We start from the raw sequence: 16,958 nt of genomic DNA on the forward strand, positions 1-16,958 counted from the left end.
TGGCGGAGTCGGGCGGAGCTAACCTTTGCTACCCAGCCCGCCCCTGCGGCCGATGGGTGGGGAGGGGATCGGGTTTCACTGGCGCAGGGGGGGGTGAGGGGTGAGGGGGGGTGCCTCCCGCCCGACTGCGCCCCCCTTCCCCGGCCCCCACCAGGGGGAAGTCTGGGGTCCCTGCTCCCAGCCCGGCCGTGGGCCTGCGCGCCCCTCGGGCCTGGGGTGCCAGGAGGGAGGGCCCCGGAGGTCCCGGGCGGGGAGCGGTCGAGGGGGGAGGGGAGCGGGCGCCCCGCGGCCCCGCCTCCGCCGCGCCCTCCTCCGGGGCGGGATAATTGAACCGCGCGGCCGGGGCCCTGCGTTGGCTGCGGAGGCTCGGCTGGAGCTCGGAGCCCGCGCTGCCCGCGTGCCGCGCCCGGAGCCGAGAGCCGCGCCCCGCGCCCCGCGCCTTTGTCCGCCCGCCGCTCGCCGCCCGCCGCCCATGGAGCGCGCCGCCCCGTCGCGCCGGGTCCCGCTGCCGCTGCTGCTGCTCGGCGGCCTCTCGCTGCTGGCGGCCCAAGGTAGGGGCGCGGGGGCGCGCCGGGGGGGGAGGGAGCGCCCCGAGCCCACGGCCCCCGCGTTAGTGACTCCCCGACACCCCGACCGCCCGGACCCGCGCCCCGTGCGACTTTTGGAGCTGCCGGCGCCCGGAAGCGTCGACCGGCGCTGCGCCCCTCCGCGGTCCTCGCGGTGTTTGTGCTGCGCTGCCGCCAGGCCCCGGCGACGCTCCCGCCACCCCCCCACCCGTCTCCTGGCTTCGGTCCTGATCACCTCGCTGACGTGGGAATTTGTTTTAAAGACGGATCCCTCCAAACACATCCTCCTGCCGGCCCTCTCGCATCCACCCTGCCCACCCTAGCGCCCACCCACCCCCTGGGGCCAGGGTGCGGGCTGGGGGAGAGGAAGGCTGGCTGGTGGTTGCCAAGGACCCCCCCCCCCCGACCTTGCGCCACCCCGTGCCTGCTCCTTGCACCTGGAGTGCCCCTGGCGTACCTGTTCCCACTGCCCCCACTTCCACCCCTGCGCAGGCGCTGTGGTACCCAGCTTGCTGGGCAGCGGGGACGGTAATTTGCCCAAGAGACAAAAGCAGTCATGGGGTAGGAGGCGGACATGAAGAAAGCAGAGAGGAAGGGAGTGGGCTGAAGGTGTTCAGGGCCATGGCTGTGTGTGTGAAGACCCCTGCCTGCCCACCTGAGACACCGAGGACCTCAAGACACGGGGTTCTGCCAGGCTCCAGACTGAGCTGTGGCTGGGGACAGGCCACCTCCAAACCCAGCCACCTGGTGGCAGAAGGTTGCCAGGGGGGTCTCCACCAGCAGACCCGTGGCCCAGAGCTCCCAGCCCTGGGACTGACAGCGCTGGGATGGCAAGCACCCGGTTCATCCTTTCTTCCTTAATCCTCAAGGCCTAGCTCCTCGGGGGTGACCACAAGGCCCTGCCGATCACAGCCATGACCTCTGACCTCTCTGCTGACCCGTGGCTCATCAGTCATTAGCCAGGCCAGCCTTCCTGGGGCCAGGCCCAGATAAGAGCCCCGACCACCCTTGGCATCCCAGATTCTTTATCTCTGGCTTAGTTGAGTTTCTTTTAAACTCTCTGGGGACCACCCTCCTCCTCTGTCAAAGGTCACTGGTCGCAGCTAATGCTTTGCCAGGATTCAGGGATTCCCGGAGAGGCTGACGGGGGGCGGGGGGGAGAGCTGGGCAGAGGTTTCTTGGCTCAGTGGCTCCCTGCAGCAGACCTTCACGGAGCTCTGGTTGCTCCAGGCATCGGCTCCATCCTGGGCATGTCTGGGGGGGACATCTCGTGGTGGGGGGGGAGGTGCAGGGCTCAGCATTGGCAGCAGGAGCCATCCCAGGCCCTGGGGCTTACGGGAGGCTTCCTGGAGGAGATGGCGTTTGGGCAGGAGCTGGTTGGGCAGGAGCTGGTCAGGCAGGCAGGGAAAGAAGGGAATTCTGGTGACCCCTGGCTGGAGTGAAAGCCCAGGGGGGCCTTAGACTGGGGGGCCACACAAGACTCCTGTTGGAAATGGAAGGGGCCCCGGAACCTCCTGTATTTTACACCCAAGGAAACTGAAGCGCAGAGAGAAAGCTTAGTTGAACTTTCCTGAGCCCGAGTCCCCAGATACTCCATCGCTGTTCTTTTCTGCCTACTGTTTGAGAAGGGTCCCCTGCAGCCTGGCAGTGTCCAGCTTTGAAGGAGCACCGAGACTTGCTAGGCTGAAGCCTGACTGATGGTTTACAACCATCTTCTTCATAGAGAAGGTCCTAACTTGAAGTGTATAAAGGAAACCTTAATTGCACACTGATGAGAGTGCTGTGGTCCTTTGTCTCTTTTGGGAGGTCCCTCTTTTGAGTTTCAACAAGTTTAGTATGGTTTGGGGAGAGAGAGTTAGAAAATTGCCTGGTTCCTTTCTGTGCCTGGAAACTCAGAAGCTGTAAGGTTCCCTGAAGCCTTGTAAGGCGAGGGTGACACTGTCCCCACCCTCCGTACAGCTGCGGGGTCCAAGAGGAAACATGCAGTTTAAAAGTGATCATGGAAAAGGCCTCGATGGTGAGCCTTTTGGCTAATCTGCTGAAACCCATTTGGTGACCTGGCCACGGAAACGCAGAAGGGGGCTGGACTTTTGTGCCAGGGGGCAGAGTTGGAACCACCGGTCTGTCCTGTATCCATCTGTCCAGTTGGGTTTTCCTGAGAGCCAGGGTGGGCGGGAGTAGAGAGAAGGACGGTGTTGAGAAAGACGGTTGTGTTTTCTCCAAGACTTCTTGGCCTCTGGCTCCAGCCGGGCAGCCTTCCTGACTGATTACAGAGAACATCGCTGGGAGGAGAACAAAGGGGAGAGAGGACTTGGCTTGGAGACACGTGGCGGCACCGCTGCCGCTCCTAGAAGTTTCCCAGTTGGGTGGCAGGGGCTGGGCAGGCTGATGGGGCTGCTGGAGCGTGACAGTGTGCCCTGGGGGTGCAGTGCCAGGGCCTCTCCTGCGGAGCCTCAGCTCTGGGTCACGACCCCTCCTGGCACTGCCCAAGGCCACTCCCAACTTGGGCTCATTTGCTGCCTCTGATGGTGGCGGGGGAGCGTGACTCACCGTTGGGACCCAGCAGGCTGCCAGGAGCGTTTGTGGGACTGCAAACATCTTTGCCTGTCATCCCTCAGGAAAGAACCACAGACCGATCTGGTGGTTTTCTCATATGTAAAATGGAGATAACAGAGACCAACTTTTTAGTTTGGCTGGAGGATTGAGGGAGAGAACATAGGACGATGCCTGTCGTGGTAGCTGTATTATTATTATCTGTTATTTGTGATGTTCCCTTCCTAGAGTAGGATAGGACAGTATCCTTTTCCCCAAGATTGCACTACTAAAACTGCATTTCCCCAGCCAGGAGCTGGGAAGGAGGCCCAACAGGGCCACAGAACCTGCGGCAGCTGTCGAGTGCCAAAGCCGTGTTGGTAAAGGTCATGCAGAGTGGCCTCAGCTGGCCTCCTTAGGCATTCAATCATCTGTACGCGAAATATCTGCTGAGGGCCAGCTCTGTGCCAGACACTGTTCTAGGTCTTGGGGGTACGGCAAGGAGGAAGAGAGACCTGGCCCTTCTGCCCATGGGGCACATCTCCTGGGAGATCCAGAAAAGTGAACAATTACAAACCAGCTCCAACTGGGAGTGAGTCAGGGAAGACTTCCCGGAGGAAGCAGCATGCAAACTGGGATGTGAAGGAACAGAAGGAGGGCTGGGAGGAGGGTGGGGAGGGTGTCCCAGGCAGAGAGAACAGCATGGACAAAGGTCCGGAAGGTGAGAGAGAACGTGGGACTTCTAGGAGTTCTGCCTCCTCCTCATGCTTGGGAAAGACCGCCGTGCCTAGCACCTTTTCCAGCAGCCCCTTCCCCAGCAGCCTCTTCCCCAACACCCTGCACACACCTCCCCCCCATTCCTCTGAAGGTGGAGCTCTGAGCAGTGGACACTGCGGGTGAAGCAGCTTTGCAGGAAAACAGTTCTGATAGGGAGTATTTTGCCAGTATGTTTTACATAATAAGAGGTTTTTCTTTTGCAAAACATCAAATTATAACAATTTCATTAATAATGCTTTTGCAGGCTTCATATGGTTCCAGTTTCCCTGTAATGGTCTCAAATGTGGCCAGATAACGAAATGGGCGGGGGGGGGCACCCATTATGTCAACTTTCCTGGGATCAGAGACCCTTCAGCCTGGAGGGGAGCTCAGAGCTCAGAGGGTGTGGCGCTGAGGCCAAGGCATCTGTCCCAAATCATCCAGCTCGTAGCAGGCATGGCTGGACCGGAGGCTGTGCTTTGCGGCCAGCACTCTTTCCACTGGTCACTGCCTTTAAGCCCCAGGCTGGTCATAACGAGAGGCTGGGACTGGAGGGTCCTACACCCACCCACCCATTGCTGGGGGTCAGCACTTGACCAGGGTTAGGAGACTGGTCCCAGCCCTGAAAGTGATTCGAGAGAGCTTGACCGACTCCCACATGCTCTCTGCTCTGTTTCCTTAAAAACAGAATGAAAACTCTCTGCCCTAGGAAATTATGATAATTGAAGTCTTTTACATTTAGTTACTAACTTAGTCCTTCTCGACAGCCCCATGAAGTAGGTACTACTGTTATTTCCACTTTACAGGCATGTAAACTAAGGCCCAGAGCATATACTCTAGCGGGCGACAGGCTCCAAAAGGAAGAATAGGTTCAAGAAAAATACTGGCTCAGCCCATTAGCGTAAAAACACTGTGATCTTGGGCGTTTAAAATCCAGTGCTGGCAACCAGTCCTCGCTCAGGACGATGTGGTAGTAAATAGAGGACTCGGGACCCCGTGCTCCTAACCAGTCGGCTGGACAGGCCCTTCAGCGCCAGAAACGAGTGCTGTGTGTACTAGGGGCTCCTTTGAAAGGACAAGCATTTTCCATGGGGGGTGACGGGGGAGACCACAGAAGTGGGAGCCACAGCCTGGGCCCTGGAGGGGCTCGCAGCTGGCTTAATGGGAGGTGGCCCCCCAGACGACAGCACCCGTCTTGGTTCAGATCTGTGGACGAGCCTGCCCTGTGCTGGCTGGGCTGTCCAGCCCGGGGTCTGGCTTGGTCGCAGCTCTCCCTCAGGTATGGCCTGCGTCAGGGCCTCCTTCCTGCCATCTGGAGTGGCGCCGAGGAGCCCCCCAAAGAACCAGAGCCCGTAGTGCTCATCCCCCTGCAGGGGTTGGCTGGCTGTGGCCTCAGGATGCTGGGACCGGTCCAGAACTGTCCTCAGGATAGAGAGTCGCCCCTTTCCTGGCACCTCTGTAAAGGAGAGTACTCTTGGCTGATCTTGGGTCCTGGACACGGCAGGGCAGGCCCGGCCTCTGAAGAGAACAGCCCTGGAAGTTGTTTAAGTCATGTTCCTGCTTAATCCATGGGGACACCGCCGCCGGCCTTGCCAAGGAAACTTGTCAGAGCGCTGGGCCGACACGGCCGGGGCCAGGAGTCTGGAAACTAGGTTCCCGCCCAGCTCTGTCCCCGACTTCCTGGGGGATCCAATGGGCAAGGGCGCCCGGTTATTCCTTCCCAAGGCCAGGGGCCCAGAGCCTTCTTTTCCCCCAGTGAAGGGTTCGTGATGTGTGCTGTTACGTGCATGGCCAGCTTCAGGCCACTCAGAGGGAATACCAGAAGAGACAGGGGTCTGGATCCACTGGGATCTTACTCTTCATGGTTTGTATCAAAGGTGTGAGAGCCAAAGAACCAGCCGTGGGTCCAGTGGGGCCCAGGGCGGGTTTTGTGATGGGCACTTGAGCAGAATTTGGGGAGGCCTGGTTTGTCTATCGGGATACGGAAATCGAAGATCAGCTGACCCACTCCCTTTACATAGGTGAGGAAACTGAGGCCCAGAAGGGGGAAGTGGCTTGTCTGAGGTCACTTAGCTGCAAAGTGGTGTCATTTGTAGGCTGGTTTTCAGTTTTACTCAGCAGACACTTCCCAAGTGTCTCCTCTGAGCCTGGTGTGGCCCCTGAGGAGCTGCTTGTCGCGCAGCCGTCGTGTGTCAGCTTGTGTCGCGCAGCCGTCGTGTGTCAGCTTGTGCATCCATTTATTCCGCAGACGCTCACTGAGGAGTCAGGTCGTGGAAGAGGCCCCAGGGACACAGGCCAGATAAGGCCCTTGCATCCTGGAGCTTGTGTACCGCGTGAGCTTCCTGTGGCTCTGGGCTGAATTGCTGCAACCTAGTGGCTTAAAACAGCAGAAGTTTAACCCTCTGTCCTGGAGGCCAGCAGTCAGATATCAAGGTGTCCGAGGGCTTCCCTTCCTCCACGGCTCTGGGGCACCCCTCCTTGGCTTGAGGCTGCATCCCTTCAGTCTCTGCCTCCATCTTCACGTGGCCCCCTCCTGCATCTCCTCTGTGCATCTCTAAGGACACTTTCATGGGACTTAGGGCTCACCTGGATAATCCAGGATGATCTCATCTTGAGATACTTCATTCCATCTACAAAGATTCTTATTCCAAATAAGGTCACATGCACAGGTTCCAGGGGTCAGGACATGCACACATCTTTCTAGGGGCCACCGTTGAACCCACGACACACACTGAGAGTAAACACAGAAACAGATGCACTAAGAAAAAGTATCGTGGGCATCCGTGCCATAGTGACTGTAACACACTGTGACAGTGGGACACGAGTGGCTCTCAAAGTGGGTGTCGGGGGAGGGGGGTAGCGAGTGAGAGCAAGTGATACTTGAGCTCAGACGTGAGTGGCGAGGAGCCGTCTGTGAAAAGACCTGGGGCAGAGCGTTTGGGCAAAGGGGACAGCCGGCACAAAGGCCCCCAGGTGGGACCAGGTGTACCAGAGGGACCAGAGAGGTGATGTGAAGGGAGGCGAGTGGGGGGGGGGGTGCCCGAGAGGGTGGCCAAGGCGGGAGGGGCAAGGCAGTCGTGCAGGGCCTCAAAAATGAGGGTGTGGACTGTGGATTTTCTCCTAGATGCTCGGGGAAGGCTCTGGAGGATCTTCAGCAGGGGAGTGACATTCCTTGACTCACACTTCTCGAAGTCCCTCTGTGCTGCATGGTGAATGGATTATAGGGAGACCAGAATGGAGGTGGAATAAGCTGGGCGGAGGCTCCTGCAGGGTCCAGGGCCAAAGATGCCCTGGTCGGGGGCGGGGGGCGGGGGGGGAGGGATCTGCGGGCCAGAGGGAAGTGGGCAGATCTAGGGCGTTTGGGAGGTAGAGTGGACAGGACTCGCTGAGGGCTTGGATGTGGAGGGGGAGGGAGATGGAATAATTCAGCCTGGCCCAGTTATTTTGGCTCCAGCCTCTGGATGCATGATGACTGCTAATTACTGAGGTGGAGAAGCCGGACAGGGGTGGGGATCAGAGTCCTGTTTGGAAACCTTAAGTTTCCTATTAGACGTCCCGGGGGAGCCTGGGCTCATGGGCGAGACCAGCCTGCAGACAGAAGTGTGGGAGTCTCGGCCGATAGGGGAGGCTGGATGAGGCCACCCAGGGAGGTGGGGGCAGTGGGGGGAGAGGACAAGGGACCACGGCACTGAGCCCCCCCCAGGCAGTTTGAGGGGGAGGAGCAGCAAAGTGGCACCCCCTCAGGGGAGTCCCCAGAGCCATGGGTGGTAGCTGGGACATGGCCAGGACTGGTTTTTAGATGCTAGCTATCAGTGTTTTTATGCTAATGGGCTGAGCTAGTATTTTTCTTTCTTTCTTTTTTTTTTTTTTTGAGCCAGTATTTTTCTTGAACCTATTTTTCCTTTTGGATTGTGTTGAGTGAAATGTACTGGAAGTTTCGTTACCTACGTGCGCCACTCGTTTTGACATGAGACCGCTCTCTGAAACCCATCGCGCCACGCCTGTCATTATCCCCATTTTCCATTATTGGTGTGAGACCCACCCCACCCAGGCACAGAGAGGCCAGGCAGCATGCCTGTGGACACACAGCTGCGAAGTGGCAGCACCAGGATTCGAACACAGGCAGCTTGGCTCTCACATCGTAATCTTAAGCAGGACACTGAACTAACCGCCTCACTTTTCTAACTGAAAAGTCTCCGGTTTTTTAAGTCCAGCTTCAGGGGGAAGCCACTGTCTCCTTCGGTTTTACGGTGGGTGGATGTGAGCTTTAGAGTCACAGCCAGATTCTCGTGCTGCCTCTGTGTTTGTCCCATGGCCTCGGGCAACTTGCTTCATCTCTTCCCGTCCCCTGTGTCATAGAGTTGCTAGGATCACATGAGATCATTCGTCCGTTCATTCCTTCACGGACATTTACTGTGTGCTGGCTCTGGACCGGCCGTGGGGCAGGGTGCAGAATGAGACGCCTGTCCAGCCCTCGTGGCACAAGTACATACTCGGTTAATTATTCGTGCTAATTGCTGGGAAGTTCAGGGAGCAAAGAAACCATGAAAGAAAGGAAACATGTCTGCACCGTGTTCGCATGTGTGCACGTGTGTGTGTTGGGGGGTGCAGTTAGGGAGGGCTTCCCGGAGGAAAGGACCTTTGTACTGGTGTGGGTGTGAACGAGCTAGCCAGAGGAGAGGAGGGACCCTTGACCACCCAGCCTGGCAGAGCTTCAGTTTCCAAAAGCCCGGTGCAGGGGACACTTGACAGGTGTGCATACATGGTCTGAGAGGTGAGAGGAGAACCAGGGGAGTTGGGTCCTGCAGAGGGGGATGCTGTAGAGATGCGGGCAGGGGGAGGACGGCCCACACGTCCACTGGGCTTGATCCAGGAGGTCACTGTGAGCTGCCTGGAGGGAGCAGTGTAGAAGCTGCTTCTTCTCACCTTCCCAGAGATGTGTCTTCTGGTCCTTGTCTCCTGCTGCCTCCTTTTAGCTGGTGCTCTATCCGAGACCCCGTCTCCCTGTGCCGGGTGCTGGTGTCGGGGGGTGTGAGGGCACCAGCCGTTCTCGTGCTGAGGACAGGGCCTGGAGCCATAAGAGCAGACTCAGCACGCCCTGCTTCCTCCTGGGGGGGGTCATGGGGTCTTGAGGAGGGGAAATGGGTCTGTCCTCATCCCAGTCATACAGAATGGTGCAGAAGTACTGGGACACACCAGGTGACAGTTGCTTGTCATCTCCCTGAGAACGGGGTCCTGACTCTGGATCCCTCGCCCCAAGCTCAGAGCCTGGCGCATGGAAGGGTCCTAAGAGGGGCATCTGCTGGCTCCCCAGGCTCGTGAGGTGGGGGGCCCCGCAGGGGCTGGGGGTGTGGGCTGAGTCTCGCGTGGTTCTGTTGGGCTGGAATTCCCTGCTGGCATCTCATTGCACCTCAGGCTTCCCAGTCTTGCGGGTCCTGGACACCGCGGGGACGCCCTCCAACTTTCTGCTGCAGCTTTAGGCAGTGCCGTGGAGCAGATGGGGCATGAGCCTGGCGTCAACTCTTTATTTTTCCAAATGAGGATATTAAAACCAAATAGAGAGCTAACCAACCACCATCTTGTATCTCAGCATTTCATATACATGGAGGGCATTTTAATGCCCCAGATTTTGGAAGGACAAGGAATTTTGTCTTTGTGGGTCTCATCTAGTCAGATTAACAGGGACCAGAGATGAAAACTGTACCCTGCTGAAGTGTCTTCTCAGAGAGGGAAAGGATCTGAGGGAGAAGATTCCAGACTCGCCCGAAGCCCCACTTCTGTCTTAAGAGCACCTACGGGCTGTTAAGGACGGGCGTTGAGTGACCAGTAAGCGCGCGGTGGGTGGGGGTAGGTGACAGTGCTCCCTGGGATTGGGGACAGAAGAAACAGTAATGGCCTTGTCGCTCCAGGTTGCTTTCGTGACATGATTTAGGAGGGCCACTCAGACATGGCGGTGTCTGTGCCTGAGGTTTCCTCAATTTTACGCCCTTTGGGAGGTGCTGCCAGGGCGTCTGCTGGTGGGCCTGGTTGGTCTGATGCTGTCAGCTGCTGTGAAACCCTTGGTACCAGTGAGGTGTGGCATCAGGTGGGGTGACACCTTGGTTCTCTTCTTGCCCCCCGCCCAGCCCCGCCATGTGCCCTGTGTCAGAGACTGGGGCCACAGCCTGGAACACCCGTCCCTCTTTCCCCTTCCACTGATGTTGCAGAGTTCCTGCTGTGAGCGGTTGGGGGAAGTGATGCTGGAAGAGGGGCCTCCCTTTCACCTCCAGAAAGCCTTCCCTCCCATCTCCCCTGGGCTCGGGCAGTGAGCGGCCTCTGCTCCGTGGCCCCATCTGCCAAAGGACTTGTCACACTCCCAGGTGACAGTCACTTGACCCAGCCGCTCCCGCCTACTCTGGGAGTGGCGGACCAGCACTGAGAAGGTGCCACACTGGGGTGTGACAGGATGCACAGGCTGAGGGTGGGCGTTGACGGACATGTCCACAAGTGGGGACAGGAGAGAGACGCCTCTTTGGGCTTCACGTCACCCCCGGTTTGGTGATGGGGCAGAACTGAGAGGCGACCTGACCCGCCAGGTACAATGAACAAGCCGCGGTGTCCGCAGTGATGCAGGAGGTCAAAGCCAGAGCAAGTCTGCACTTTAGGTCTTTCTGCCTCTCCTCCACCTGTCCCACCCTCCGCTGGCCACTGCCCCAGATGCATGGGGGAGAGACGATCCCTGGGGATTTTTGTTTTGTTTTTAAACTTTTAAATCATCTTTATTTTGGTTGCAGAGTTACAATTTACTTTTTAAAAAAATATATTTATTTATTTATTGGCTGCGTTGGGTCTTCGTTGCTGCGCGTGGGCTTTCTCTAGTTGCGGGAGCAGGGGCTACTCTTCGTTGCAGTGCGTGAGCTTCTCATTATTGTGGTTTCTCTTGCTGTGGAGCACGGGCTCTAGGCGCGCAAGCTTCAGTAGTTGTGGCATGTGGGTTCAATAGTTGTGGCTCGTGGGCTCTAGAGCTCAGGCTCAGTAATTGTGGCGCACGGGCTTAGTTGCTCCGTGGCACGTGGGATCTTCCTGGGCCAGGGCTCGAACCCGTGTCCCCTGCACTGGCAGGCAGATTCTTAACCACTGTGCCATCAGGGAAGCCCAGGCGGATGGATTCTTAACCGCTACACCACCAGGGAAGTCCCACAATTTACTTTCTAATTAACATTTTCACCATTCCCATTTGAGGCCTCATAGCTTGCCTTGGAAAACATTGCATTCTCTACCAAACTGCTATACAAGGATGTTGTAAAATACAGTTTCCCAAATTAATCCTCTTTGTCGGTGTTCAGATTAGTGCATGAAAACAACATCGATTGAAAATGGCAAGTGACTTAATCGGCAGAACGTACAATTCCTTTCCTAATGAAGGGTGCTACAAAATGGTACACAAAAGCTCAATTTTTAAACTGCATTTAAAAAATATACATAACAATGTGAGCTATTATATATAGAATGGATACACAACAAGGTCCTACTGTATAGCACAGAGAACTATATTCAATATCCTATGATAAACCATAATGGAAAAGAATATATTAAAAAAGAGTGTATATATATGTATAACTGAATCACTTTGCTGTACAGCAGAAATTAACACAACATTGTAAATCAATTATACTTCAATTAAAAAATTTAAAACTACGCATAACACACAGTTGACCATTTCAGCTCTTTTTAAGTGTTCAGCTCAGTGGCATTAAGTACATTCACATTGTTGTGCAGCTATCACCACCATCCATCTCCAGAACCTTTCATCTCCCCAAATGGAAACTCCGTCCGCATTAAACAGTAACTCCCCTTCCCACTCCCCCAGCCCCTGGCGCCCACCATTCTACTTTCTGTCTCCATGGATTTGACTGTTCTCAGGACCTCATATAAGTGGCATCATACAGTCCTTTTGTTTGCCCTTTTGTGACTGGTTTCACTTAGTATAATGTCATCAACAATAAAAAAAAAATTAAAAGAAGGATTCCTTTCAATGTTGGGTATTCAGCTTCCAAAAACAACAATCAGAAAGCCTTCCCTCCAGAAGGAAGTTAGTTCCCCAAAGTAATTTTAACCCGAGGCTGCATATATAACCATTGTTCTACAGGACATAAGGAAAGATAAATAATGGCCCATAGAACCAGACCGTCATACTCAACATGGTTTCAATGGAATAGCCAAGTTGGGATCGTTAGAATCTGAAGACAAGGTTGACAGATGAAGGTGCTCAGCCCAGAGCTGTTTGTTCCCATAGTGAAATATCGGAAGTAACGTAGATGCCCAGAGAGGGGGGAGTGGGTTGGAGACGATGCTACTTCTATACAAGAGTGTGACGCCTTGTGCCTGGCACAGTGGCATAAAAAAGGAATTTAAGGGGGTGAGAGGTGGTGAATGGAAGGGCTGTCTCTGCGGGGATCCTCATGTGTCCAGCTGTTGCAATGAGGACGGTGATGTCCTGTCTGCTCTGACCTCTGCTGCGTCACCGTCCAGCCTGGCCGTGGGCGCCCCGTGGCCCCTCGGATTGGGAGAGCAGGAACTAACCCCCCGGCTGGGGAGGGGGCACATCATGCCCAAGGAGGGTGTGCTGACCCCGGCCACTGGGAGTTCCAGCTTTATGGCTGCCTGGGGCATTCCGGGGATGTTCCACGTTTCTGGATTGAGCGAAGGATGTCACATTGCATTGTCCTTCTGAGAATAAGGTCCAAAGTGCTCAAGGCTCCCCAGTGGGAATCATTTCCAAACGTTTCTACAGCTTGGGCACAAAGTTCTCGCCCCACTGAGCCATCTCCAGGAGTCTGAGCTTCACCTGTGCCTGCCTTTCTCAGAGTTGAGAGAGGCCGAGGGGCCGCCACTCATCCCTGGGCCATTCTGCACCCCGAGACGGGGCCTTGGTTCCCCCATTCTTCACGGGCAACGGCAAGCAAATTCCCTTTGTTCCTTCCACGTGTAATCCAGCCACTGTTTACTGGAGCTCCCTGTGTGCTTGGAACTTTATAAGCTTTATCCATCTCCTCAGCCACCTTCAGAAGGTATTGTGAGCCCCGTTTTGCCGTCCAGGAAGCTGTGGCTTAGAGAGGTGAAGCGTCCTGCCTAGGGTCACAGAGCAAGAAGGCGCTGGAGCTGGGATTGGAGCCCAAGCCTGTTCGGCTCCAAAGCGGACACTCCTCCTACTCACCCCTGTAGCTGCTGAGGGCTGGCTGTGGGCTGAGGGCTGAGCAGGAGAGGGAGGCCTAGCTCTGCGTGGGTGGGAGGGAGGGAGGGCGAGGCAGACAGATGTTGTCAATTGTGAGTTTGCTCCAGGCCGGGCTGGTGGGCGGGCGGGCTGCAGGAGCGGGGGAGAGACTGGATGGGGGTTGGGCCGGGACCGGAGGGGCTGTGAGAGCCACGAGGGGTGAGACTGTGGGCGGGAGAGCTAGGCGGGCCCGGCTGGGATTGGGGTGGAGGGGTACAGCACAGGGGACATCGGCCTCTGTCAGGCCACGTGGCTGGGTCACAGTCGTCTTGGGGGTGAACCACAGGCCATGTTTTATCTGTGACAGGTCAGGTCCTGCGTTTCGTGAATGCTTCCCTTAGAATCAATTGGAGCAAGAACGAAGGAAGGAACGAATGAATGAGTGGGACCCCTGGGGGTCACCCTGGTAACCAAGAGGCTCTCCCTCATGAGGGACCTCGCTGTTTGGTGCTGGGAAGCCGGTGATGCCAATTATATCTGAGCCCCAGCCCACGGTGCCCCCCAGGTTCACCAGATGGCATCGTCGGGAAGTGTGGAGGGGGACAGCTGAGGTCGGGATGGGCCGAGCGGCCGGTTGGCAGTGGGCCGGCAGACTTTGCTCGGGGGTGGACTGTCATCCTTAACCAGACCCCCTTGCCAGCCTGGGGGAACCCAAGAGAGCGCGGATGCGGCAGCACATCTTCCGCTCCGAGCTCCCCCGGCTGCCGGTGGGGCTGAGGTTGTCATCGTTGGGGGGCCTGGCAAGGCCCTTCCTCCTCCTGGTTCAAGAAATGCCCGGCCCAGCCTCGGCTCCTCACCCAGGCACGGACCACGCCCATCGGGGTCTCCCCAGAGGTGAGCCCAGAGCTCAAGGGCACCGTGTTCCAGGCGCAGTTTGTCGGCAGAGGTGCTCGAGGTGGCCGCGGGCAAGCCGTCGCAGCCGGTGTTTCTGGACGCATCGGCCTCGTGCTGAGCCCTGGAGTGACCCTCTCTTTTGGGGCCACCCCGAGGGCCGGGCCTTGGAAGAATAATGAGCTCAACCAGAACACCCAAGGCCCTTGGTGCCAGGAAACGCTGCCAAGCCCGGCGGGATTTACCCCGTGGGGCGGGGGAAGGCCAGCCGTGAGAAACCGTGGCGTTTCTTAGAGCCCAATTTTGAATGTCCTGCCGAGAGGTGACCTTCTGCCCGGGAGCAGAGGCTGTTGCCACTAACGCCCCCTCCTGGCTGCGGGTGGAACTGACGCTGGGGGCGCCTCGGTACCCGGTTGCTCCTCCCTTGGGGAACCGTGGGGTCCCCTCCTTCCTGTGAGCCGAGGGGCCCAGCGGGGCAGCAGCCTGGGTGGGGCTGAGCGCCAGGCTGGGCGCTGGAGGGCGTGGGTGCCCCAGCTGCTGGACCCACCTGAGCCTTCCATCTTTCCCTTTTGTGAGCAAAGAGGCAACCTTGTGACAAATCAAGGGCAGAGACCGTCACCGGCCTCAGTTTCCCGACCCGTACAGTGAGGACTGATGCTTTCCTAGCAAGTGGCTCCGACGATGAAGTGAGAACACAGAGCGGGTCCCGGAAACGTTGGCTCTTTGCTTCTCCCCAGAGCCAGCTGGTTGCATTTGAGGCCCCGCATGACTGTTCTCTCCCCTGTGCTCTGCTCATGCTGTACCTCTTCCCTGGTGTTCGCTCCCCACTCTCGAGAGAAGCCTTCCTTGGTTGTCCCAGTTTGGGGGACACCTCTAGGCCTCCCCAGTTCTGCACTGTTCATTTTTAGTGAGACAAACCATCTGTGACTCCATAGGAGTGGGGTCAGCTGCGTCCTGGATACCCACCCGCTGGGCTGGACGGCCACTCGGCCGTGCCTTGGTCAGTAACACCTGTCTTTCTTCCCTCTGGACTGTGAAGGCAGGGACCCCGTCTGGGCAGGTCCCCGTCCCAGTTTTGGCATCTGGCTGGGGCAGGGATCCCGGTGCTGAGCTGCAGTCCCGTCAGAATTGGATTTGGAAGGTAGTAGTTAAGGTTTCAGGCCTTTCTAGGAGGAGCGGAGTGTGTGCTCCCAGCCCGCGACTCAGCGGAGTTTTCAGCACACGTTTGTTGAGTGACTGAAGGACCAGATGTGCCGCGGCCCTTTCGGCCCCGTCCTGATGCTGTAGAGGAGACCGAAGGAAGGGGTGTCCAGATGGTGCGGCCGGGAGGGGGCGCTCTTGGCCACCCGAGGGAGGCCGCCCGTCTAAGGGGACCTTGGGCAGGGTCCGAGGTGAGTCACCTGCCGCCAGTCACCCCGTTCTCTTCCCTGCACGGCAGGCGCAGACGTCCCCATGGAGGCTTGCTGTGCAGACGGACATCGAATGGCCACTCAGCACAGGGACTGCTCACTGCCGTACGCCTCGGAATCCAAGGAATGCAGGTATGTTTGCCAGTGCTGCTGTTCTACCAGAATAGTGTTCTTCTAAACAAAAGCAGGGGAGGAAGGGACAGTGGGTGCCAGGCCCCCGGGAGAGGCTGGGCCCCCAAGGCCAGGCTGCGGGAGATGTGGGGGGCTGGTGACCCCCGTGTCCCTCCTCTGTGCTCCCACGGTCCTTGTACGGGACTCCGCTTACCCTTCCCGTGCCACCCTGGCATTGCCGGGCATCCTGTCATTTCACCGGGCTGCAAGCAAGAGGATGTGGGTTTGTAGCCCTCGCTGCCGCACCTGGGCAGTGTGGCCAAGTCATCCAGAAAGGGGATGGTCGTTGGGGGGGGCGGATGAGATCGTGTGACTGGAAGTGCTTTGCAGATAAAAGCATGGGCCACCTTCAGACCCCGAAAACGCAGACGAGCGAGTCCCAGAGCAAAAGTTCTGCCAGACCATTGTCTACTTCATACAATAGCCAGCATCTGGATCAACTATTTTTATTCCGCTCTTCCTAAATTGACTCGAGCTCCCTCAAAGTTTTGGGAGAATGTAAGCTTAGAATAAATGATAAAGATATGTAACGTTGATCATCACCATAAAAATAATAGCAAGCCTTTATGAAGCGGACTTTGTGCTGGGCGTTTGCTGCCCTTCATCTCATTTCACCGTGTTACTGATCCCATTTTACAGATGAGGAAACTGAGCTTTCCCCAGTACGCACAGCTGGTAGGTGATGGCATTAGGACTTGAACCCAGATCTGCTTGCCTGTGGAGCAGAGGTTGAGGGGGAGGTGAGGGTATGAACGCATTCCATTACTCTTGACATCCGTTCATTTTCTCTGCCTCTAATCCAAGTCTAAGCTGCTTGGACGCTTGGAGCTGTGGGATGCTAGGTGGAGAGCTGCCGTGGAAGGAATGTGCAGGGGAGGCTTGTCTGCCTCACTCTGGAGTTTTGCATTTGTGTTGGCATCGAGCAGAGACTGCTGCCTGCCAGCAGTGACGGAGGATGTAAATCTTGATTTAGGAAATTCTTGAAAAGTCGAAAGCATTATAGACCAAACAAAGGAAGAGAAGACAGGGCACTCGGATTGTTTGAATTGACTGGGAGACCACGCCGTTAGCATTTACGGCGCGTCTGATGAGTGAGAGCGGGGATCTTGGCTCCCGAGCGTGGCTTCGAGCTAGAAACGTCAGAGGGCGGCTGGCAGTCGCGGAGCGAAGCTGGGTGGTGAGCGCCAAGCGTTCTGTTTGCAGACTGGGCTCTGAGAGGCAGCCGGGCCCCGGGGACCCACCTGGGCCGGCTTTCAGGCTGTGTGACTTGAGCCGACTTGGAACCTCAGTTTCCCCAAATGTAAAAGGAGGACAGCGATAGCTTCCTTTCAGGGTTGTGATAATGACCGAGGCGAGGGAAGCAGCCGGGGCCACCAGGCCAGGCTGTGGGACTGTTATGTGTCTGCTCGGGCCGCCGGCACAGATACCTCTGCCCGGGCG

At 57.1% G+C, this 16,958-nt stretch overlaps 1 protein-coding gene across 1 annotated transcript in view; it reads left to right on the forward strand.

The window, feature by feature from the left end:
* Positions 1 to 346: 346 nt before the first annotated feature.
* Positions 347 to 16,958, forward strand: part of FBLN1 (fibulin 1) — an 80,788-nt gene continuing 64,176 nt past the window's right edge. Inside the window, exons 1-2 of the mRNA XM_036866988.1 lie at positions 347 to 551; positions 15,377 to 15,479. Of these exons, the coding sequence (XP_036722883.1) occupies positions 473 to 551; positions 15,377 to 15,479 (182 nt within the window). The 5' untranslated portion in view covers positions 347 to 472. The remainder of the gene's footprint in view (positions 552 to 15,376; positions 15,480 to 16,958) is intronic.

This window comes from Balaenoptera musculus, chromosome 10, assembly GCF_009873245.2.
Source record: "Balaenoptera musculus isolate JJ_BM4_2016_0621 chromosome 10, mBalMus1.pri.v3, whole genome shotgun sequence".
In the NCBI taxonomy this organism is placed as follows: Eukaryota; Metazoa; Chordata; class Mammalia; order Artiodactyla; family Balaenopteridae; genus Balaenoptera; species Balaenoptera musculus.